The sequence below is a fragment of the Acomys russatus genome, chromosome 32 (assembly GCF_903995435.1).
Source record: "Acomys russatus chromosome 32, mAcoRus1.1, whole genome shotgun sequence".
NCBI classification, from domain to species: domain Eukaryota; kingdom Metazoa; phylum Chordata; class Mammalia; order Rodentia; family Muridae; genus Acomys; species Acomys russatus.
Genome location: NC_067168.1, coordinates 32,827,882 through 32,852,439, shown reverse-complemented (window position 1 = coordinate 32,852,439; position 24,558 = coordinate 32,827,882). Strand labels below are relative to the sequence as shown.

The window sequence follows — 24,558 nt, the reverse complement described above, 5'->3', positions numbered from 1 at the left end:
ACAAACAACTCAGTGAAAGCACTCCCTCCCTCTGGCTTTCCCAGTCCAGATGTGGAGGAAGGGACCCCTGAGTGGGAACAGGGTGCTTGGGGCTTCCATGTACTTTGGGAGCCAGCTGGGCGGATATGGGTAGCACACAGGGGCTTGTGCCCCAGTACCCCTAAATAGCTGCAAACAAGGGTGTCTTTGGTCTCTGAGCACCCCTCCCCCGCTGCTGCTGCGATTCTCCCTTTGTGGACCCTGGGGTGGGAGGACTGATTAGCTCTCACCCAGAACAAGCCATTCCTGCACAAGGTCAATTAAAGTTTTTAATTTTCAGATTCCCTTGCTCTCAGGCATGTAGAGAGGACAAAACCACAAGCTCTGGTGAATAAATGTGACAGAAATGAAAGCCATCGCAAAGGCCCTACCCAGCTTGCTCCTCCTGAAAGGTCTGACTCAGATGGCCCTTGGGGGCTTCCTTAAGGGGAGGTTCAGGTGGACAGAAAAAGTCTTGGCTCATCCAGGCAACAGGCAGCCAACTCAGAAGCCAGTCAGGGGGCTGAAGGTGAGGCCGGGGAAAACCTGTCAAGGCCCTGAGAAAGTGCCACCATCTCAGGAGTCTGAGGAAACACACAGTTCAAGTGGCTCCTTTTTGTTAGCCTGAGTGTGGGCCTGCCAGCTGGGTCTCAAGTCTCCTTTCTGTGTGGTTCTGCCCTCTGGGAGCTCCCCACTGTCAGAGAGGCTTCAGATACAAACAGCACTTGGGGGAGGGAGGAGCACCCATCCCAGCCTGGGTACAGATGTGGCTCCCTCAGGGCGGAATCCCTTTGTTTATTTACTCAGGTCCCGGTACAAATCCCTGGCCTGCTGTCCCCCTGATCAACTGAGCTCCTGATCCTTGCTCCCCTGATCACGGTGGCGTTCTCTGCATGATTAGCTGTTGGTTCTCCAGGCATTTCTTCAGCTTGTCTTCTGTCAGTGTCAGCCGCTGTTCCAGAATGGCCACTGTCTGTAAAACAAAAGGTGCTGGGCTCAGGATGGAGGGCCCACCTTGCTGCCCTGGGGGTCACCATTAGCCCCTTCAGCCTGCTCCCCAGGTGCCTCACTTCCCATCAGTGGGCTCTGCCTGGCCTGTCATGCCCTCTGCGCCCATCTCTAGAGGTTATGGGCAGGAAGAGATGCCTTGAGAACAGGCAGATGGCAAATCTCCCAGCCTGTCATTCCCCCAACACAACCATGGCATAAGGAAGTTTGAGCCCTGGTCTGGTACCTGCCCAGGACACAGCCCTGCCCTCTGTGCTGGGGGAACTCTTCCCAAGGCTGGCAGGCACAAAGCTGCAAAGTGAGTCCAGTCGTTCCTGTCCCCCACTTCCCAGCCCAGCCCAAACCCAGAGAATGGGGGCTCTACTTGAATGGGCCCTATGGGGACAGAGAGAGACAGTGCCACCTGGAGGTGAGGACAAGGGTGATCACTGGCAAGTGACAATGCCTCATGGAACCACTAAAAGGCCACCTGCAGATCTAGTCCCCTGAGGCTATGTGTACTTACTTCACTGAAGAGACCAGTCTCAAAGACAGGGCTCCCACAAAGGTTGTGAAAACCTGTCTACTTTGCCTGGCTTTGGGCAGTGTCAGTAGTGGGCAGCTGAACATCCACCCTAGCCTGTCCCACCAGTCACACCTACCCTAGCACTTGCTAGGCTGACCCAGAGTCTGCTGGTCACTTCCTTTCCACCGCTGGAAAGGTTGCTGGAGTGCCTACTGCATACATGAAGGCCACACCAGCCACTGAGGATAAGGTCACTGCAGGCAAGGCCACTGTGAGCACAGCAGGTTTGGTTCCCACAGACACTAGGGAGGTCAGTTAACTTCAATAGAGCTATCTCTCAAGGGTCTCATTCCCTGAGGCTCCATGAAGGCTGGAGCTTGATTCCACAGAAAGGAAGCGTTCACACATTTAGTAAAACAGACATTTTGGGAGAGACCCTCCCTTTCAATGTAGCCATAAATTCTCACAGCTTCCTGCATGGATGTCAGCTGTCACAGAGGGAGCTCATCTGATGCTGCCCCTTCTGAATGAGCTGACTGGGGATGGGAGGTCTCTGTTTTCTAGCTCATAGGACAGGGCCTGAAAAAGATCACTGCCTGTGGAACATGAACTGGACCCCTAGAGGCAGAGCTAGGCTGAAGAGCTCATCCCATCCCCAAAGTTGGCCAGCAGAGGACGGAGGACTGAGGACCAGGTCTGCATCTCATAAAAGTGGCAGTGGAAAACAGCCCCCGGCTGGCCTGAGCAGCATTCCTGGAAGTTTCCATTGGCTGCTGTGAAACTCCCACTGCCAAAATCACTCTTCTTCCAGCCCCTTTCCGACAGACAGTCGGGACTCAAGGCCACAGTGGGAGAGCCTGGCTGGTGGCATTTCCTTTTCTGCCTGTTTTTTTTTTTTTTTTCCCCTTTTAAACTTTTAACAGGAACCCAGTTTCCAAATGCAGAGACTGTAGACTGTTGGGCCAATGGCAATCCTGGGGGCCTCCACTTGGTTCCATGGGAGGGAGGCCCGTACTTCAGCCCAGCAGGAATGCGGTCATTAAATGTATCTGTTCATATTAAATTAAGTTGAATAAAAAAGCATCTCCTGTTTCACAACCACTCACTAATGGAGGGTGCTGGGCCCACTGAGGATACTTTTCTTTACAGTTCTGCAGGGGTACTCCTTGCTTTGTAGCCTTGATTATGTACTCCAAACTAACTCCAAACTTGTGGCAATCCTCCTGCCTCAACCTGTCCAGTGCTGGGTGAGAGACAAGCACATCATGCCTGGCAAGGGATACTTCATAGTGTGCCCCTCATACCTGCATTCTCCTCAACTATTAGTCTCTAGCTTATGTCCCTGGCAGGCAAGCTTAAAGAGTCGCGCCATCTTATGCATCTGCACTACACTTTCCTGGTCTGCTCTGGCCCAGAGACTATTCTGCCAAGGGGTCAGGTGGCAGTCACCATCAGGGGTAACTACCATGCGGTTGCAAGATGCACTTGATCTTACTGTGTTTTGAACCTTAAGCATGGGCTTGGGCAGGAGGGGCTGTGTAGACAGCCGTACGTTAGGATGCTGCCTGGCATCCTCTGCCTCAATGACCCTACTCTAATAGAACACACAAGTTCACTCTCACAGAGAACAGGGATCCTCACGAGAGAGCTGGGCCCTGCAAACCACGCTCTTGGCTTCCGCTGCAGTATCTTAGTGTGAGACTGCAGCTCACATTAATGCAGATTGTATGCCACCCAACCCCTGAAAAATTCCAGACTTTTCATCTTCTTTTTATTTGGGACAGGGTCTCCTGTAAGCCCAGCCTAGCCTAGAACTCACTATAAAGCTGAGGATGGCCTTGAACTTTTCTCCTGCCTCCTCCTCCTAATGCCAGGGTCACAGGCATACATCAGCCACCATGTCCGGTTAATGCCTATGTTGGTGTTGGGTATCAAACTTAGGGCTTTGCATACTCTACCAACTCACTACATCTCCAGTGCATGATGTGCTTCTCTTCCAAAGGAGAGTGTTTCCCCAGCAATGGGAAAGCCCTACCAGGGCATCTGAGCAGCAAGATTACACATACTCGGTGTATGTGTGCTAAGCAAGCCCCTGGCGGGGGTCTGCATAGGTCACGGCACTTTGCCAGGACCTAGAGGACGGAGGAAAGAACACATCTGGGGCCTCCTGGAAGGACCAACCTTAGGCCACTTCACTTACCTGTGATGAGCATGTGCCTACACCAGTGGCTGGCACTCAGAGGGCTTGGTGCTTATACACGGTCTCAGTGCCCAGAGGACAACAGCAGGTACTGTTCTCTTACCGCTCCTGCAGGGGAGCCTCTGCCACAGAGACTCTGATCTGGCTGGAAGGGACATAGGGCCATACCTTACCCTCAGAGTGTGAAGGGGACTTTAAAGGCATGCCTGCAATATCGGGAGTCCCAGTCCACCAGCCTTGACTTTCTATTATACAAAAGCAGATGAGAACTGGCCTTCCAGGGCCCCAGTGATCCACGCTGCCTTTTATTCTGCTCTGGCCAGAAGAGCAGAGTCCCAGCCCAGTCCCTCAGATCAAGTCGCAGGTGGCAGAGGGGGAGAGCACCTGTCACAACAACTTCTAGCCCCAAAGAGAAGGCTAATCCTCGGCTGCCTTCCGTCCTGGCTGAAGCCTCCAGAGCTCCTAACTCCAGTTTCTTCAGGGCCACCCAGCAGCTTTGTCACATACCTGGTAGCACTGAGGTGCGCTTTCAGACTGCAGGCATCCCCTTCCCTAAGCCCAGGCAAATGGTCTTTTATTTGCCTCAACACTTAGGCTTGGAATTGTTGCAGAAGCCATAAGAACAAGAAAAAGAGCTGGGTGGTAGTGGCACATGCCTTTGATCCCAGCACTCAGGAGGCAGAGGCAGGCAGATCTCTGTGAGTTCAAGCCCAGCCTGGTCTATGAAGTGAGTCCAGGACAGGCAGTGCTACACAGAGAAACCCTATCCTGAAAAACCAAAAAAGAAAAAAGAAAAAGGTAAATGGTAAATGTTGGGTTGGTGAGATGGCTCCCCAGGTAAGCCACAAAAGACTGACATTCTGAGTTTGATTCTCATGGTTTAAGGAAAGAACTGAATCCCCAGAGTTGTCCTCTGACCTTTACATGCATGCTGCGGTATGTGCACATGTGTGCATATGAGTGTGCTCATGTGTGTGCATCTTGCATGTACAATTAAAAAGGAAGGAAGAAGAAAAAGAAAAAAACAGCTAAAGTTAAAAGGACAATCTTGTCCAGGAGTCAGTGGGCAGAGGCTGTGCTGCCCTGCAAGGCCTCAAGCTGTTCCCAGGAAGTGAGCATGAGCAAGAGTCAGGGAGGAGCTCACCAGACAGGAGAGACAAGCACAGGAGCCCACACCGTAGATCAAGGAAAGAGGACCTCAGGTCCCACAGCCTGCCGAAGCAGCTTTCCCTTCACCCTCAGAGCAGCAGGAAGAGGGTGTGAGATGATCTGGCTGCTGCCTGGGAATAGTCTAGAAGCAGCTTCATAGTTGTGGGAAGGCAATGAGGAATCAAGGATGTGAGGGGTGGGTGCGGCTCAGACTGGGTAAAGGGAAGCCCTCGGTGAAAGCACACAGGATTAGAGCACGCTCAGAGACTCAGGTTAAAGAAGAGAGCCCAGGAGAGACAGGGAATGTGAGGTCCCTCGTGAGGTCCGAGGGGCCCAGTAGGCCTGTGGTGGTCTGAGAGGAGGCACAGCGACAGGCGTTTCTGAGTCAGTCCTCACACTGGGACAGCTGGAGGGGGCAGAAAAGGAGGGGAGGGCAGTGCATCCCTAAGCCCTTGATATAGGAAAGGGGGATCCAGCCTAGGAGGGCCAAAGGCCCTGCCAGGGCTCAGGAGAATGCCCTGTGGAAGATGGCCAGAGAGGGGCTGCCCAACCTAGGTGAACTGATGGGGGGAAAGTAGGAAGGTGCTGGGGATGAAAACCAAGGGCATAGTGAGAAGTGACTGGGCCAGCCATCCCTTGGATCTGGGCAGCAGATGAGGATCGAGGGGCTGGGGCCAGGGGGTGGGGCTTCGAGTGTGACTCATCCTGGGCTTCTGGAGGAAAATCCTCCTAGGATAGGCTCAATAATGGTATTCTATTTCCATCCTGATTTTCCTGCAAGGGGAGGGGAGAGAGTGGTCTGTCTCCGGTTAGGGCAACATTCACAGGGCAAGTGCGTCTTCTCTCACTCACAGTTTGAGGCGAGTAAGACATTTTATGTAACACCCTGAAGAGCCTTCTAAACAGTCTAAAAAGAACTAACTTTAAAGTGACAGCTTTTATTTTTAGTCACTTAAGAACTATGGTGATTCTCAAAGACACTACACCAAAATGCCAAGCCTGAGATGTCTGGCACCTGGGCCCCCTACCCCAGTGGCAGAGGAACACAGCGTCAGGGTGGTTTTGATAGATGCCTTCTGTCCCAGCAGAGTCATGAGGCATCTGCAGAAGGCCTGCTAGGAGCCCACAAAAGCTCTGGGACCCCGAACAGCTGGATCCAGCTCCTGCCTTGTCCTCAGCACGACCAACAGCCCACACTGGCCAGATCAGATGCCCTGCATGGCACAAAGCCCGGGCTTGGCTATCTCTGTTGGCCTGAGGTGGCTGAGGGGAGACTCTTGGCCTCTCTGACTGGTGTGACTAGAATTCAGACATGTGAGAGTACCAAGGGAAGCTAAGGCAAGCTTATAGGGCTTCCCAGATGGCCACACCATGCTTACAGGCTCTGCACAGTTTCAGAGTAGAGTTCTCTGGGCATTTTAAGGAAGGGTGAGAAAGCTCTGAACCCCGAGACTAGACTTCTCCTCTCAAAAAAGATGAACCGGTGAAAAAGGTCAGGTACCACTTGTATGGTTGCTCCTCACACCTCAGGAAGTGACACAGCCTTTGACACCCACATGCTTTCTCCCTGGGTTGCAGGCCTTTTACTTGTCCCTTCCTTCTGATGGCCACCTTCTGCCTGGTCTCCTGTCTCCTCACCACTGACCTCCCCCTCTGACAGGCTCCCTGGCCTCTTTTCCTCTCTGGCCTGGTTTTTCCAGTGTGGGCTTGTCTGCATCTTTCTACAACTCTTTCTTTTGAATTTTTGTTTATTTCTTCTCTTCTCCCACTTTTCACTTTGCGTTTGGGAAGAAGACGAGAGCAGAGCACAGTGTACGCCTGACCCCCTGGATGGTGGCCCTGACACAACTCACCTGCTCTGGGTGGGACTCAGGCTGCAATGGGCGGGCAGTGCTGGGAGGGAGCGTGCCATCTTGGCAGGAAACTGACAAATGTTACAAGCCAGGCAGGTCATGGGGCTCCTCAAGTATAGGATGAGTAGAAAGGCCAAGCGACACCTGGGAAGCTGTCAGGAGGCCAGTGCAGCTGGGTAGGGAGAGACACAGAATAGAACTAAGGGCTGGGGTGGTGATGGTGGCGCACGCCTTTAGTCCCAGCACTCCAGAGGCAGAGGCAGGCGGATCTCTGAGTTGAGACCAGCCTGGTCTACAGAGTGAGTTCTAGGACAGCCAGGGATAAACAGAGAAACCCTTTTTCAGAGATCCCCCTTCCCCACCCCCCCCAAAAAAAACAAAGAGAGAAAAAAAGAAAGAAGGAAGGAAGTTAGAGTAGGGGTCTCAGCACCTACAGCCAGGAAGGGAAGTGAAGTGAAGGAGGAAGTCCCCACTTCCTGTTTCCTGTTGCTGTGTCACTAAGCCACAGGCCTGGCTAGGTGCCATCAGGGAGGATGATACGATGCTGGGACTATTACGCAACTGTTAGTGGTTGAATGAACTCTAGTGAAGACCGGACCCTGGCTACCTGGTCCCACTAGCAGAGGAATGAAAGGCACTTCAGAACACAGACCACGGGAACACGTTCAGAGTCACAAACCATCTAGCAGCTACTTTTTCCACAGCCACTGTCACTACCACCTACGAAGAATGCCTCTCCTGTGGAAGTAGGAGCCTGAAGGATCACAGAACACTCACAGGGTCCTTTTGACCCACTCAGGATATCCAACAGCTCTTATTACCACACATTTGCCAGGCACCTACCACATACAGTACAAGGGTCTCTAGTTCCTGAGGGCTTCTAGATATGGCTGTGGCCAGCACAAGTCTGGAAGGGCTGAGTTTTGACAAAGCTGCTCTGCCATCACGGATGGTTAAAAGTGATGTCTTAGCAAGAGAAAGAAGTGAGCTATTAGGCACAGGTGGGCCAGCCACTCTTGCTTCCCAGACACACGGCTAGACCCTTAGAGCTTCCACTTGTGCAGGACTCACTGCGGCTTCCTTCAGTTACCCCTACTCCCCACTCAGCTCTGGGGCCCTTCTTCCCGGAAGCTAATGCCCACCCTGGCCAGAGCAGAGCCCTGGGCCCTCTTGGGCCTGCTCCATGGGCTGTAAAGCAGGTAGCATAGAAGTGGACACGGTGGCTAGGCCAGGCAGCCAGGTGAAGTGGGATGCGAACCCCCAGCACACACCCGCCAAGCCTTCCACCTGGGCGAGAGGAGTAACTGGAGTCTAGCATGGAAGCCTAGGGCCTGGGACAGCTTCCCTAGTCTGATGGGGCAAGACAGAGATCCACTCTGGCTAGGAGAAGGCAGCAGCGAAGGGCAGAAGGTAGCACTTGGCTGTCTCATAGCAACCAATATAGCCATGGCAGCGCCTTGACATGAGGGTTCTGTGGAGATGGGACTCCTTGACAGGCTCAGGTGGCCAATACTGGGCTCCCTCTGCACCAGGACACACCATATCCAGCCGGCCCTGGACCCACACCTCCCTTGCCATACTCTGGGGTTTTATCTCTGGTCTGTCCCCTGACATCCACATCTCAGCTTCCTGGTGACGACACCCTTTCCTAGGTCACCCTTGAGTCCCATCCTTCTCACTGTTTCCGACACATCCCTTTTCGACCCAAGACTTCAGACTCCTTTGTGTGACACTCACATGGCATTTGTGGCCTTGTGTGGTGGGTCACTACTGCTTCCTGAAGACCAGGTCCAACTTCCCTCCCAGGATTCCCTCCTGGCCCCAGCTCATGCTTAGGGACCTGCCTTCCTTTCCTTTCAGCATGTTGTGGCTACAGCAGGGGGTGTGAGCTCTTGGGAAATGTCACAAGGCTCTCAGTGAGGAGTTTCGGCATGTATGACAGAAGAACAGGCCCCAGACTTTGACAGTCTGTGTTCACATTTAAATTTGACCAGCCTGCAGACTGGCCTTGGCTAAATCACTTGACTCAGGGCTTCAGCTTTCTTGTGTGTAATATACAGCTCTCAGAGCTAAGCAGCACCCACTTAACAGCTCATGTTTATTAAGCACATACTGTTGGGCTGGAAATAGGGGACACTGTGGGCAACATGATGCCCCTAGCTCTCACCCTCAGCTTTGGGATACAAGGCATATCCTAGACACAGAGGGGACTCACTGAAGTTCCAAAGAGGGTCTGTGGTCAGTCCCAAGAGGGTCTGAGCCACTGGGGCGCATGGGGTCTGTGGCTTCTTATAGTTCCCTTTTGATGGAAAGCAGCCCTTAATCATTCCCAGGCCGTGGCTGATTTGGGCTCCCCCAGGAGGTCTCTCTGGAGGGTCTTGGGTTCCCCAGTACCCTCCCCCACCAAATACAGAATTCAATTATTAGAGGCTAAGGGGTGCTAGCTGCTCTAGGTAAAAGAAAAAAAAAAGGGGGGGGGGCAGAGTTACCCTGGCACACCGCTATGAGTAAAGTGGCAGGTCTGGGGGAATATTCTGGGGCTGGCCGCTGGCTCCAAGAACATGGCTGGATTGTGCTATACACATCTAACTCCTTTGTTCATTTTAAAGATAGAAAATGTGGAATTAATTTCCCTGTAGCATGGTTTTGACTCCACTCAGATTCTCAACATCTAAAACAGATGCCATAAATGGAGGCTCTCTCTCTCTGTGCTGTGAGGTCTTGTGAGCTATCAAATCAAAGCAGAGACGCTGGGTATGCAGCCCATCTCAGCTCTGCCCTGTCCCTGGCAAGCACCAGCCCTATCTTGGTGCATGTCCCTATGTGCGCACACACATACACACAGGAAGCTCAGCCTTGTTGATATCAAGGTGGCTAGGGACTGGAGGGCCAACTTAGTTCCCTGGGGGGCCAGGCTCCTGGTTTGAGCCCAGTCCTTCCCACCACTCAGGCCTTTTTGGTCATGGCCCACATCTAATGATCTGTTGCACATGGGCTTTCAACTCTGAGGGGGCCAACACTGGCTTTCAAGCAGCCTGTCACTCAGTTGTCTAGTGTCCATACCATAAAGGCAAGGTCTTGTATAAATCTTGTTCACGGACAAATTTCAAGTCTTCCTGTTCTAAGTCACAGGTAATACACGATGGACAAATGCTGTGTCCTGAGTGCGACAGTGTAAAGAACGCAGTTCCCTGAGACCAAAGGGCAGCCCAAGTTTTGGTGATAAGTCTGCCTGGCTGCTGAACAGCATGTAACTACACTTTAATCCCTGGATATGACAAACTTGAAGGGGTGGTGGGGAGGGAGATGGGTGATAGATACTAGCTACCCCACCTCAAGAGTGGCGCTCCTCTGGCTGGCCTAGGGAGGCCCCACCCCGCACCCCGACACTGGGCTTTAGGAGAGCAGGAAATGGGGGACATCAAAGTCAGAGCTGGAGTCAAAGAATCCGTGGGTCCCTCCTCTTGCTACCTCAGCCCTGATGTGATGACTTACAGCTTCGAGGCCTGAACTCTGAGGGAAGGAATGGAACGCCTCCCCCTTCGATGACATCTGTAATGCTGAAGTACCCAGGATCACACAGCTGGCCCGTAACACACAGCAATCTACAGAAACCCTCAGTCTCTAGCCATTGCCCCCTCCACCCACAGTCTGCTGCGAGCAACACAAGCGTTTGGCTCCTGGAGCCCACGGTCCGCGCTCTGTTTCACATTATCTCAGGGCTATAGGATTTCCCCAAACGGTTTTGCCTGCCCCAGTCCCCATCTCTGCTGAGGATAAGCTTTCTTAGAGAAATACAGGGAACACCAGTTTCTATCATTGGATTAGCCACTGGATTAAGGAATTTTGAGTAATTTACCTTCTCATGGCTTCGTAGCAATCCCTCCTTAAAAGGAGAAGCTAGAAAAGAACCCACTGGCAGCTCTGTATGGCCAGATGCTCCTGCTCAAGGCAGAGAGGAGACCAAGCCACAGCCCTGCCAGCGTGGACCTGGGTTTAGGCAGCTCTCTTTGCCAGTCATGTGTGGTCCACTGGGGAAGCCAGGTGTCTGACAGCACCTAAGGTACAGGATGCTGGGTATGCTTGTCCGGTGGTTTTGCTACATGGAGTCTAACGGAGCTAAGTAGGGGTGTGAACTTTGGCTACCTTTTGCATCCCCAAGCCTGGGAGACTGTTCTGCAGCTGGGAGGCTTGCAAAACCTCACTGTAACCTGGCAAGCTGGCTGCAGCTCCTGTCCAACAGGACAGCTGCAGGGACAGAGAAGGGCATGTGTCAACTGGGTGGGTTTTCATAAGCTTCTTCTGCCCTGCCAAGATTGCACTGACCCACCAGGGAAAAGCTGCCTCACTGCCCTGAGTTTTCTAGAGGCACCAGCTAGGCTCAGGTCAGAACGAGGAATAGACATTCTTAATCGGCATGCTAGGCAAAGCTCAAGACTTCTACTATCTCTTCTTGCTCCAGCCCCCAAGGTATGAAAAGGGTTTGTGCTCAGCCCAGGCTGGGATCAAAGTGCATGGATGGGAGTAGCGTGCCTGATGGCAGTTTTCCCTGGCTCTGCTGTAAGGGAACTTTCAGCAGAGACAGCACCAGCAGCCATAGACTCAGCTGTGGCTTGGTTAATCTCAAAGCAGCATAGGCCCGTCAGCAGCTGCCTGCCATAAAGCTCGCACAGGCCCCTTCTTGGGTTTGTGTTTGACTCTTCCTTCAGAGGGCTCCAGATGAACAAGAGCAAATACTGGAGTCCCTTTACCCATCCCTAAGCACATGCTGCACCAGCCTGGATGAAGGCTCCATGCATGTGTCTCATATGTCCCTGCCCCCAACTCCTACCTACCATCTTCCAGCCCTCCCCACTACTCTAGGCCTGCTTGGAGCCTCAGAAGAAATCTCATATGACCGAGCGTGAACATTCCCAGGCTCCAGAGGTAACCACAGCCATTGCCCAGACCATTTTAATCTGCAGCTTCTTTGGTGTGGGGGTAGGGGTGGGGGAGTTACTTTGCGCTACAACCGCAGACAGGATGGAAGAAGGAAAGCAAGAGATGTCTGCCAGATCCCCAAGGGAGCTGCCATCCAGCCCTCCCACCCCCATGCAATAACAAACACGAGCTAGTTTTAGAGTGCAGCTAATAAGCTGCGTACCATGTGGGGAGGCTGCATACTGCCTTGACTTGGTACTTGAGGAGGGAATAGCCTCCCCCACTGTTCCCTATTGTAAAGCCACAGGAGCCGAAGCCAGCAACAGGGCTGGGGAGGAAGAGCTGGGACCAGACAGATGTTCTTATTCTTCCTCGGAGCCTCTGAAACTCGCTCAAGGCAGGCATCAAGCCTGTCCCCAGCACAGATTGCACAATGTCCTGAGTCCCTTGTCTCCCAGGAAGTAACCTCTTAACAGAGAGACAAGTGAGTCTCTTGTCTCCAAAGACCCAAGTGACAGGGCTCTGAATCTGACTGTGCTGAAAGGGTAGCTCCCATGGAGAGGAGGAGGATGAACTCACTCTGGACCGCCTGTGTGGCCCTTAGATGGGCCTGTTAGCAAGCGCTGATATGTACAGGGTGGTCTTGGCGGAGACAAACCAGTACCCTCTTGCAAGCAGGGACTGCCAGAACGCACACACGCACGCGGACTCTTGCTCTGTACCTACCTGACAAATTGGGTTTGGAATTTCGTGGGAAGGAAGACCCACAGGGAAAGCGGTGTAACTACTTTAAAATGCAGAGTCTATTTCTATGAACAACAGCTGGCCTGCCTGGCAAAGAAGGACATGAAAGCCCCAGTAAGTAGTCAGGCAGCTTGGCCCACAGCACAGTGGCACCGTCTAGCAATCCCACCTTTCTCACTAGTGTGGAAGGACACACTCACCCCAGTAGCTCATTAAGCAGGAGACTGCCAGGACTTGGCAGGACAGGGGTGGTTTACGGCATCTAAATCCCCAAACCAAGCAAAACCCCTCGCCTTGTTGAATGACATCGGACCAGAACATTTGGCAAACTCAACTGCCTAGGAGCCCCAAATCAACAGAGCTGGTATGGCCTGGTACTTCTTGCTTAAATTTCAAGTCTTAGCTCAGAGCCTAGCAGTCCCTATGCGCCGTAGGAACCTGACAGTGACATCACAGCATGGCTGAGGCTGGCCTGAAGCACTGCATACTATTTAAAAAAAAAAAAACAAAAAACAGTTGGAGCAAAAAGTTGCAAGAATTTCATGGCTTGGTATTTTTAAAAGCAGCAAGATGTGAAACTGGAGTCAAAAATAACTTTGCTGTCGGCTTCTGAAACAAAACCACCAAGCCTCTGGCTAAGCCTGTGTTGGGCTGCTTACAGAAGCCTCCCAGGCTCCCGGGTCACTGCCCACATCTTCACACTCCACCCTGAAGAGAAACCCGAATGCACAGGAGGGTAGGGAGGCCCAGCAACCCTTCAGGAAGGATTCTGAGTCCCCAGCAGAACACGAGGGAGCCAACGGGGAGCTGAGCTGGACCAAGACTCTACCTGCCTGCTAGCTAACTTTCCAGCATCAATACAGGGGCACAAGAGGAAAGGACAGAGTCGGTGCTGGCATCCCTCAGTACCTGACATCAAGCAAGCAGGTCTGGCAACGCTAGGGTCTGGCTTGAGTCCTCCAGATCCTGCCATGAGGGACTGGCCTGGCATGGCAGCAGAGCAGATTTCACTCAAGGGAAGACATGGCTCTACCATAGATGCTGATGTCTGCAGCCCACCTCACAAGACAGAAAGGGGGTTACTGGGTAGCACAGTGGTTACACCCATGTTTGTGAAGGGCAACATGGGAAAGGGAGGTGGCCAGTGGTACAGAAACAGCAGGAGTGGACGCTGCTGCACCAGGAGCTACACCCTATGGAAAGCTCAACCACAGCGCCGGCCTTTCTGCTTATTTATTTATTTATTTATTTATACAGTACACATTAGATCACATTATATATGTTGTGAGGTACCATGTGGTTGCTGGGAATTGAACTCAGGACCTCTGGAAGAGAAGCGCTTCTTAACCACTGAGCCATCTCTCCAGCTCAGCCTTTCTGCTCTTGTTCCTGGCTTTTCCCTGCAGGCTTCTGGGGGTGGAACCAGCTTTGTCAACAAAAAAGACTCAGGTGGATCTCTGTGAGTTCAAGGCCAGCCTCGTCTACAGAGTAAGTCCAAGACAGTCAAGGCTACACAGAGAAACCCTGTCTCAAAAGCCAAACCAAACCAAACCAAAAAACCCAACCAACAAAAAAGCCTCAGGCAGGCCCAGTGAGAGAGCAACACGGGCAGCCATAGGGCAGGTGCATGCTGGGTGTGAAGGTGTGAGGGTGAGGATGAACAGAGAGCAGTTTCCCCAAGGGAGAGCTATGTGCTTTGTGGATGCATATGTGGTGAATCCATTGTCAGAAAGTACATGGCAGCACACACCTTTACTTCTAGCATTCAGGAGACAGAGGCGGGCAGATCTCTATGAGCTGAGTTCCAGGCCAGCCAAGGCTACATCTTGAAACCCTGTCTCAAAACAAAATAAAACAAACAACAAAAACAACAACAGAACACCAACAAAAAATAAATTTTCAGTGCTAGAGAGATGGCTCAGCTACTAAGAGCCTGGCCTTTCTGCCAGAGGATGTAGGTTTGTTTCCCAGCACCCGTGTGGCAGTTCACAATAATCTATAACTCTCATTCCAGAGGTTCTGGTGCCTTCTTTTGGCCTCCATGGGCACCAGACACACATGTGATGCACAGACATACAAGCAGACAAAACACCCATACACATAAAATAAAAATAAGTAAATCTTAAGAAAACAGGAAGAAACACCCACACCTTCCCCAGGCTAGTTGCTGCTGGCCTGGTGTCTAAGACTGGTAAGCTAAGGAGCCGGGCATGCACAGCACTTCCCACAGTGGCCTCCCAGGCTACTGTGGGAACGCCATTCAAAGAATGACTGTCATGACAAGTAGACGTCTTCAAAGAACTTCACTCTTGCCTCTGGATGCTTTAATCCAGGTTCAAAGACCCAGCCCTGACTTACTTACTTTCTTTCTTTCTTTCTTTTGGTTTTTCGAGACAGGGTTTTTCTGTGTAGCCTTGGCTGTCCTAGACTCACTGTGTAGACTAGGCTGGCCTTGAACACACAGCGATCCACCTGCTTCTGCCTCCCGGGTGCTGAGATTAAAGGAGTGCGCCACCACGCAGGCCCCTCATCCCTGACTTTCAGTAGCCTCACCCCATTGCCACCATCACCCCTCATGCACCCCACCACTCAACCTAGACAGACACCTGCACTTCCCTGGCAGCTTACAGGTTCCTGGACGGCTCTCACGCCAAGGCTATCTCAGGGCTTTCCCGCAGTGCCTCATACAACACTGGACTGGCTGGTCTTTACCACAGAGCTGCCCCAGGCCAGTTTACCAATTAACTGTCTCAACCGGCCCCGCACGCCCCCCCCCCCCAAAAAAAAAAAAAAAAAAAAAAAAAAAAAAAAAAACAAGCCAAAAACTGAGTCAGGTGGTAGTGGTGCACACCTTTTATCTCAGCACTAGGGAGACGTAGGTGGATCTGAATTCTAGGCCAGCCTGATCTACAGAGGGAGTTCCAGGACAGCCAGGGCTATACAGAGAAACCCTATCATGAAAACAAAACAAAACAAAACAAAAAGCGGAAAAAAGAAAGGACAAGAGGGAAGGAGGGAGGAAACCGAGGCCATGGGAATGATAGCAAATGTCCAAGACATCCAGGTTGCCTCCAAATCTAGGAGAGTGGATGTGCTGAGACATTTTATAGTCAGGTGGCTCATTTGGTAAGAAATATCCCTGAATCCCAAGGCAGAACTTCTCCATACTTGGTGGGCATGAAAGAAGTTAGGGAACCCTGGCTACTCTGAACATGACATCCAGCTGGGACTGGAACCGCCATGGGCTCAGCAGAGGACATATGAAGCCTCGAGTAGCGGGCTCACAGGGGTAACAAGAGTGAGTTGTCCCCTACCAAGAGCACACGCCAGGGAAGATGTGTGTGTGTGTGTGTGTGTGTGTGTGTGTGTGTGTGTGTGTGTGTATATTCTGGGTGGACAGGCCCAGAGTCCAGCCTTCTGGGCTCTGATTGCAGAGCCCTAAGGAAGGTTAAGTTTGTTCTACAGGAAGTTTTTGGTGGGCAATAGTAGGAAGTCAGGGACCTGTGTATGCTGAGCAAGCCCTACCACTGAGCTTTGTCCCCAGCATTTGTGATTTAAACTCCCTTAACAGGTAAGCCATCTCTCCAGCCTCAAGCATCTTTTTAAAACATTATTTATTAACGCACACGCCTTTAATCCCAGCACTTGGGAGGCAGAGGCAGGTGAATTGCTGTGAGTTTAAGGCCAGCTTGGTTTACAAAGTGAGTCTAGGACAGCCAAGGCTACACAGAGAAACCCTGTCTCGAAAAACCAAAAAGAAAAAAAAATATTTTTTTTTATTACCGAGGGGAGGGCATAATGTCCGCAGCATGTGCACAGATGTCGGAGAATGGCTCTGAGGAGTCCGTTTCTCCCCTCACCTTTCCGTGGGTTCCAGGCATCAGAGATTGCCAGGCATGCACAGTAGCTGCTTTACCGATGAGCTGCCTTGCTGGTTCTGCAGGAAACTTCTTGATGAAGACGTCCCACACCGTTAGCAAGGGATGCAGGGATGCTCTGCCACAGTGGCCAGGATCAGGATTACCTGCTTCCTGCCAAAGCCACAGGCTGGGCGGGACCCAGGCTGCATCTAGATAAAGCCATTGCTGAGGCCTTCTCAGCACCTGGCAAGAAGCTGTTAGGAAATTGGAACATCAAGTGAGGGTGCAAAGGAAAGCCCTGGAAGATGCTTTTCCAAGCATCAGGATGCGCTCAGTGACTTCCATCTAAAACAATCTGAGGCAGCCTGAAGACTGTGCCGACCGGGAAGAATACAGACAGGAGGAAATGGAGCAAAGGGCTCCACACCTTGCAATGTCATTTCAAAAGTGATGTCCCCTCTTCCCTCCCCTGAGACAGGGTTTCTCTGTGTAGCCCTGGCTGTCTGGGAACTCTGTAGACTACTCAGAAATCCACCTCCCTAGCCGGGCATGGTGGCACATGCCAGTAATCCCAGCACTCAGGGAGGCAGATCTCTGTGAGTTCAAGGCCAGTCTGGTCTACAAAGCAAGTCCAGGACAGTCAAGGCTACATAGAGAAAGCCTGTTTCAAACAAACAGGCAAACAAACAAACAAACAAACAACAACAAAGAGACCCACTTCCTCTGCCTCCCTGGTGCTGGGATTAAAGGCCTGTACACCTGGCTCATAAATGCAATGTTGAGCAATAACATGTGCATTTTATAAACACGGGAAGTCTCTAACAGGTAATGTGGGGTTAAAGAACTGATTTCTGATGCTGTACAAACCCCAAGGGCAGTTGGGATTCTGACAGACCTGCATAGCCTTTTGGCCCCAGGGGGTCACCCTCCTTGCTTGCTTGCTTGCTTGCTTGGGAGCCTAGAAGCCTTAGTTTTGCTGAGCTCACCATCCACTTCCTTGACCCGCAGTGAAGTCTGGCTCCAAGGCTTTAGGAAGTTGCTTCCAGGAGCAAGCCTGTGACAGCTCTGCCTGCCTCTTGCCTAAGTCTATCTCACTCCCATGTCCCTCTGGCTTCTGCCAGGCCAGGCTCCAGCTCCGCTCTTGTCAGTGCCCGTCACTCCTGGGTTGCTGCTCTGTAACTCCCACCAGACGACCCAAGGCCTCCATGCCCTGACTGGCAGGGCTCCTTATGCACGACTTGTAGCTTTCCCAGTGGCCCCAGCTGCCTGCCTGACTCTCACATCAGAGTCAGTCAAGGGGGCTTCTCAGGGATGGCACTGGGTTTCACACGGGCAACATCCCTTCCTCTGAAGGGCTGCGCAATGGCTCTCTGAGCACTGGGATGGTCTAGCTTCAGGAGGCAGTAGTGGACTGGAGGAAGGCCTTGTGGTGCTGCCATAGAGAAGGCTCTGCTCCCAGCAAGCCTTGGCAGCAGCCCGGAGAGCTCCTAACATGACAGGGGCACACAGCACTGCTGGGCACTGCTTGACGAGCTCCAAGGTGGACACATTTCATACTGCCTGAGGCCTGGAGGGTGCTGGTAACAGCATTGCAATCCAGGCCTGGAGACCAAGGCACAGGAGGCTTAAGTTTCTCCAGATCACCAAGTAAGGCTGCAGTAAAGCCAGACACACTCTGAGCCCCAAGGTTGGCTGCTCACTTTCCTGACTTCAGGACTTTTCTTTAAGAAGGACTGCTTTGGGGGTAGGGGTGGGGGTTGACATCCTGGAGGGGGCTGAGATGTTTTTGTCTTGCCCCATTGAACTGGAACTACGCGCGCGCGCGCGCGCGCACGCGCGCGCACACACACACACACACACACACAACCAGGCTGGCCTTACACTGTTGATCCTCTTGCCTCAGCATTCTAAGTGCAGGATTGCCAGGATGAACTAAGAATTCAGCTTTAAGAATTAGCATCTTCGGGTGGGGTGTGGTAGTGCACGCCTTTAATCCTAGCATTTGGGAGACAGAGCAAGGTGACTGCTGTGAGTTCCAGGCCAGCCTGCTCTACACAGCAAGTCCAGGACAGGTAAAGCTAAACAGAGAAATCCTGTCTTGAAAAACCAAACCAAACCAAACCAACCAACCAAACAACAACAACACCCCCCCCCCCAAAAAAAAAGAAAAGAAAAAGAAAAAAAGAATTAGCATCTTAGCTGTGTGGTGGCGGCACACACCTTTAACCCCAGTACTCTGGAGGCAAAGGCAGGAGGATATTTGTGAATTCAAAGCCAGCCTGGTCTGTGGTGCGAGTTCCAGGAAAAAAGAAAGGAAGAAAGAGAAGAAAAGAAAAAGAACTAGGGTCCTTCCTAATGGGCCCTGGAGGACCTGCCCACTGCCCACTGCAGTATCGTGACTCCCTGGAAGGATGCTCTGCAGGATCGAAGTGGCAGGGGCCCAGGGGGTACCATCTCCCTCTGGGAGGCCATGCGGAAGCAGACTTCCTTAAAGAGGGGGAAAGGGTAGTACATACGCTCTGACAGCACAGCACATGATGCATCCGGACATCACTGTAGCAGGGATCAGAGCAGAGGGCTTTAGGGTTAAGCACACAGTGAGAAAGACCTGTCAAGGGGGTAGCACCCAAGGCCAGTACTCACAGCCCAAACAGGGAGCCGGCTAGACAAGAAGGTGGCAGCGCCTGCCTGGGTTAGGCCTCAGGAGAGGGCTGCTTCCGTCAGGACCTGGTCTACAGAACAGCTCAGGTCCAAGCTTCCAAAAATCACGGTCTGGGCTGAGCCTTGTGTAGGGCTTAATGGAATCCAAGCTTCCTCAGGACACACTGGGTCCGAGGAATACACGGGTACCATGAGAGGACAAGATCAACGTGGATTTGTCAGGCAGGACAAGGTGCCTTAGGAGCATTCAGACACCTGGTAGCAGACCACTTCCACTCTGTGGTACGAGTTTCTTACAAAGCTACTATCATAGTCCTGACTGCTAACACAAAACAAAGCCTTCCATGTGCACCCCTAACTCAGCAGCAGGAAATGTTTTCAGTGCTGTACTCGTATTTTTTGCCACCTTCTTAGACTTACTTTCCAATTTTAGCCTATAAAGTCCTAATGACTCGGCCTCCCCTGGCCTCTCTCTTGATGAAGCTGTGAAGGACAGGCGGTTTCTGTCAGGCTCGAACTGGGTTTTTCATCTTAAAGACCTGGTACGTTGCTTTTGTCTCTTTAGAGCAGGCTTTCTTCTCAGGGGTTAACAGGCTTTCCAGGTCTGTGCACTGTGCTCTGGAGTCCCCCAACTCTGACATCCAGCCACCCAGCCTCTGCCATGGGTGCTGGCATCTGTGGGCCCAAAGTGACATTCTACCAATGCTGTGACACAACGTGGAGTGGCTTTTCTCACTTAGTCTGAGGTTCAGAGCCAGGGAAAGGATCCCAGGCTGCTTCAGCTCCATTCCTATCCCTCGCATAGGGCCCAAGCTCTCGCCTCTCCCTGATTTTACAATCCTTCCTAGCAGGCCACATGTCCCTCCCACAGCCTTGTTAACTACAAGCCAGCATGGGATGTTGGAATCTTAGATCCCTGCCAGGCATCTAAGGCCAAGGCGCCAGGGAGACAGAGGTCTCTCAACACTGCCTTGCCCACTGTCCTCTTGTGCCACATGTTGGCTACCCTGGGTTTACTTGGTCCCTCCATAGGCAGGTTGCTCTTCTGTCAGGGCCTTCCTCAGATGTGATGCTCCCCTGGGCATAACCCAGTGCAGTGGCCACCTCCTGTCAGGGTATGTTGCTCTTATTGAAGCTGCTATGCTATAAGTTGCAAGTTGCCAATGTTAGTTAAGCTCCAGAGAGCAGGACCCACATTTCCCTCACTGAAGAAGACCACAGGCAGGGCCACAGTAAACCTTACTCAGCAGACACCTAGAACCAGGCACAAGCCAACCACTCTGCAGAGATTCAAGTCCGCTAACCCTTACCACAAACATGAGAGGCCAAGTGCCCTGACCATTTGTGCACTGCAGGCCACGGCATCAGAGTTTAAAGAACTAACGGGGCTGTTCCAAGGGCACCTTGGGAGTAAAGGTGGCACTGGGTTCAAAGCCAGGCTTGCAGAAACTCCAAGTCACGGCTCCCAGCGCCCTGGCAGGCGAGAACAGAAGGAGTGAACAGCACTGCTCTCCAAGCACTGTTCTGGCCCCAGCTACATCATGGTGAGCAAACTCTGGCAGAAACCCGTGTGGTGATTTTGGAGTTTAGTGACTGGGACTTACACAGTTTAAAGCCAGGATCCCAGGGGAGACACTGGTATTTCATTAATATAGGTTGGAAAACAGGTCCATTCTCCCCTACCCCCACCTTTACATTCACAGAAACATTATTTTAAAAGACAGAGTCTCATACTATGTAGCCTTGGCTAGCCTAGAACTTAATATATAAACCAGGCTGGCCTCAAACTCACAGACACCTACCTGCTAAAATCAAAGGTGTAAGCCACTGTCATGGCTAGTTTTATGTCAACTTGACACAAGCTCTAGTCATCTGGGAAGAGGGAAGGAACCTCAATTAAGAAAATGCTTTCATAAGGCCAGGCTGCAGGCAAGCCAGCAGGGCATTTTCTTTAGTGATTGATAGGGGAGGGCCCAGCCCATTGTGTGTGTGTGTAGGCACTCCTGGACTGGTGGTCCTGGGTTCTATAAGAAAGCAGGCTGAGCAAGCCATGAGGAACAAGCAGCACTCCTTGATGGCCTCTGCATCAGCTCCTGCTTTCAAGTTCCTGTCCTGACTTCCTCTAATGATGGACTACCGTGCGGAGGTGTAAGCCAAATAAACCTGTTCCCCGAACTTCTTTTCTTTTTTGGTCATGTTTCATTACTGCAATAGAAACCATGCTGAAGACAGCCACCACACACATGTGGAACACAGAGGCACTCGGAGCTTCCATGTTTAAAAGCCCAGCAGTTACCAGGGATGCTGACAGACACACGCCTGTCACAGTGCTCAGGAGGCTAGAGTGAGAGGATTTCCAGTTCAAGGTCAGCCTAGGCCATACAAGGTGACCCTGCTCATGAAAACAAAACTCAATACCTACCAACCGACATCAAATGGTTCAAATGCGAGATCGATACAGATGAGGGGTGTACTCCCTACCTGTGTGAGGACATCCAGCTGGCCCACGATGTGCTCAAGTGTGCTAGTCAGTGCCTGGGGCATGCTGACAGGCTCCTGGGGCTGGCTTTGCATTGACTCCAGACTGTTTTCTCTGCCTGGTGGGCCAGGCAGATCCATTTCTGGCTAAAGACAGGAAGAGAGCCGTCTGAGGAGTCTATTTGGTAGTTGAGGAAACAAGGGGAGAGGGGCATCTCCAGAGGATTATCTGACAAGCCAGGAAAGCTGAGGAAAGGGCTCCTAAGAGTCAGCAGGGAAACAGGACACACCCTCCCAACGCACCATGCCTAGCCTCTCAGCAGAGACCAAGGGGAAGTGGAGTTGAGCGCCCGGCGTCCAGACTAGATGGTGCCTGGGCACAGGGGCAGGTGGACCCCTGGATGCCCTCAGGGGGGCTTTCAGAGGTCCCTGGGGAGGCTGGTCCAGCTCTTAACTCTTCACTCTTAGGCACCACCTAGGATGGATCTTGGAGGAGCCAAAGACATGAAGGCTGCACAGCTCTGAAGTCTCTCTTCCCCTAGGCAGCCTGAATTCAACTCCGCCCTCCCCACATGGGCTGTTCCAAGCTTCACTAGCGCCTTCCTAAGGGCCTAGCAGCTGCAGTCCAGAAATGAGAGAGGATGTCCCAACCGGCCCTGCCCCAAATCCCCTGGAAAAACTAAGATCTCTGTGTGACTGTTCTGCCCAGATGGCTGGCAGAGCCAGAACCCACAGGACAGCCACAGCTGGCTTGCTTCAAACAGGACTCCAGGAATAGGAGGCACTTGGGTTTTTATGACTTGAAGGGTCACTGAACCCTCTCTGTACTCAAATGAAGGCTTATTCTGCCCTAGGAAGCAGCCTGTGTTTGTTGAGCAGGAGGATTCCCTGAGCGCCGCTGCCTGGAGGCAGGTCAGCAGATGCCATGGTCCCAATGCCTGCGCCAGTACCCAAGCCTTGATGGCCCACAAATGTCTAGTGGACATTCCAGATGTACCATGTCATTCTTGGGGCTCTGTCCAATCCAGTCCACCTCCTTCTACACTCCTCTTGCTCTGTGCCCTGGCACTCACGTCGCATTTTCCTCTTCATGGATGCTTCCTTTCACCTGCTCCAATCCCTCTGTAAAAAGTACCCTGCCCGCCCTGTCAGGAGCTCCTCGGCGCCTGCATACCTGAGCCACCTCTAGTACAACTGCGACTCACCTAGGGTACCACCCAGCCCTGATGGCACTGAGATGCCTATAGACGCGCTATCAGCTGGGTGCTTACATCTCCCCTCAGAGTCTTCCCTCTTAGAGTAACCCAGAACACCCCAGGCCTGAAGGATGCCTGGCCTGGACATGCTCACCTGGGTTACATCACAGCCCTCGAAAGGAATGGACCAGGAGAGGTTTCAAGTGACAAAGGAGGAATGCAAGGGCAGTTAAAGCACGTGGTACCTACTTGAATATTTTTCTTTATTAGGGAAGAATTCTGATCTTATAAAACACAAACTCTCAAGGACACACTGGTGTGAACATGAAAAATGCTAGCTCTGGTGGCCGAAGAACTTGAATGTGAGGCCTGAGCCAGAGAACGTTCTTTAGAACAAAGTCAGTATCATGTCCACATGCCCACTGCTGACATTGTCTGCTGTGTAATGCAGCCATTTGCTAAGCTCCTGGCTATGAGGATCAGGCCTCTTTCGGTCCCTCTAGGGATCAATGTACTTCATATCTCAGTGCCTACCCAGAAGCCTATTCCATAAGGAAGTACTTCAGAAGCCTACCAGCCTTGCCATGAAAGCTTGGGCCTACCACAGTGATCTCCAGGATCCACCATTGACCAGCTAGTGCCTCTGCCTTCTCATCTGTAAAATGGGGTCAATGGGTTTCGATGAGCTCATCTGAAGTTACCATGAAGCCTTGAAAAATATTCTCAGTCCTGTGAGCACTTCTTTCAAACAGACACACTCTTCCCCCAGGCCCGAGTCCCCACGGCTCCACCAGAACAGTCTACTGAGGGAAGGTTACAGGCTTACACACAGACTGGTGTACTCACACACACACCGACAGCAGGCATCTTCACGGGGACGGCCAGACTGGTGCTGCCTGGTGCCTGGGAAGAAGGGAATGGAAATTCTGAGTGTTTCTGCAGAGCAGCCCAGAAACTGCCAGTGCTGAAGGGAGCTTCTGGAGACAGCGGAGGATGACGAGGTGGGGGTGGGGAGTGAGCGCCAACTTTAGCAATCTCCTGCTCAGCCGAAGCTGAGCAGATCCAAGGGAGCAGCAAGAACTGGAGCCACAGTGCTCCAAGCTAGAGAAATGGCTTCAGGGGGGAGATGTGTTCCCATGGATACCATGCTTCCATAGGGGCTGTCTTCATGTCACAACAAAGGGACCTGAGGAAAGAAACGCAATCCTGGCGCTTGGAGGCTAAAGCATAGGGCTGTGAATGCCAGGGTAACCTGGGCTACATATGGAGACTTGGAGTGGCAGGGGACGGCTTAGTGAGGACAAGTGCTTGCTGAGTTTAACCCAAATCCATGGCAGAAGGAAAGAACCAATGAACCAGAAGTTGTCTTCTATCTTCCATGCACATGCTATGGTATACACAGACGAGCGTACTCACACACACTTAATAATAATAATAATAATAAATAAAATTAAAAAAAATAGTTTGAGACAGGGTTTCTTTGTATAGCCCTGGTTGTACTGGAACTTGCTCTGTAGACCAGGCTGGCCTCGATCTGACAGAGATCCACCCGCCTCTGCCTCCTGAGTGCTGGGATTAAAGGCATGTGCCACCACTGCCTGGCCTAAAAATAAATTTATAATTAAAAGAAATATAGAATAAGAAAACAAAAGGAAGGAAGTTAACAAAGAGCTTGGGGTTTCTGGAAGTTGAATGTGGTACCTGTAACCCCAGCAATCCCGGAAGCTGATGCAGGAGGATCACAAGTGTGAGGCCAGCCTGGGCTACACAGTGAACTTAAGGTCACGGTCTAGGCCAAAAGAACAAAACCCCAGCATCACAGCACTGAGGCTGGCCAGGCTGGCCACTGTTTACCTGCCACCTATTGCAAGCCCCAATTTAACGTCACCTCACTGAATCCTTAAAGGTTCTTCACAGAAGGGACTGTTTCATTATTTTCTAGAGAGACGACACTTAGGCTAAGTGT

The 24,558-nt window shown here is 52.0% G+C and overlaps 1 protein-coding gene across 1 annotated transcript in view; it reads right to left on the bottom strand.

Annotated features, from left to right (window-relative positions):
- Nucleotides 1-749: 749 nt before the first annotated feature.
- The window catches only part of Poc1a (POC1 centriolar protein A), a 73,606-nt gene continuing 49,797 nt past the window's right edge, over nucleotides 750-24,558 (bottom strand). The window contains exons 10-12 of the mRNA XM_051140584.1: nucleotides 23,439-23,495; nucleotides 21,400-21,543; nucleotides 750-991 (exon numbers count right to left, since the gene is read on the bottom strand). Of these exons, the coding sequence (XP_050996541.1) occupies nucleotides 893-991; nucleotides 21,400-21,543; nucleotides 23,439-23,495 (300 nt within the window). The 3' untranslated portion in view covers nucleotides 750-892. The remainder of the gene's footprint in view (nucleotides 992-21,399; nucleotides 21,544-23,438; nucleotides 23,496-24,558) is intronic.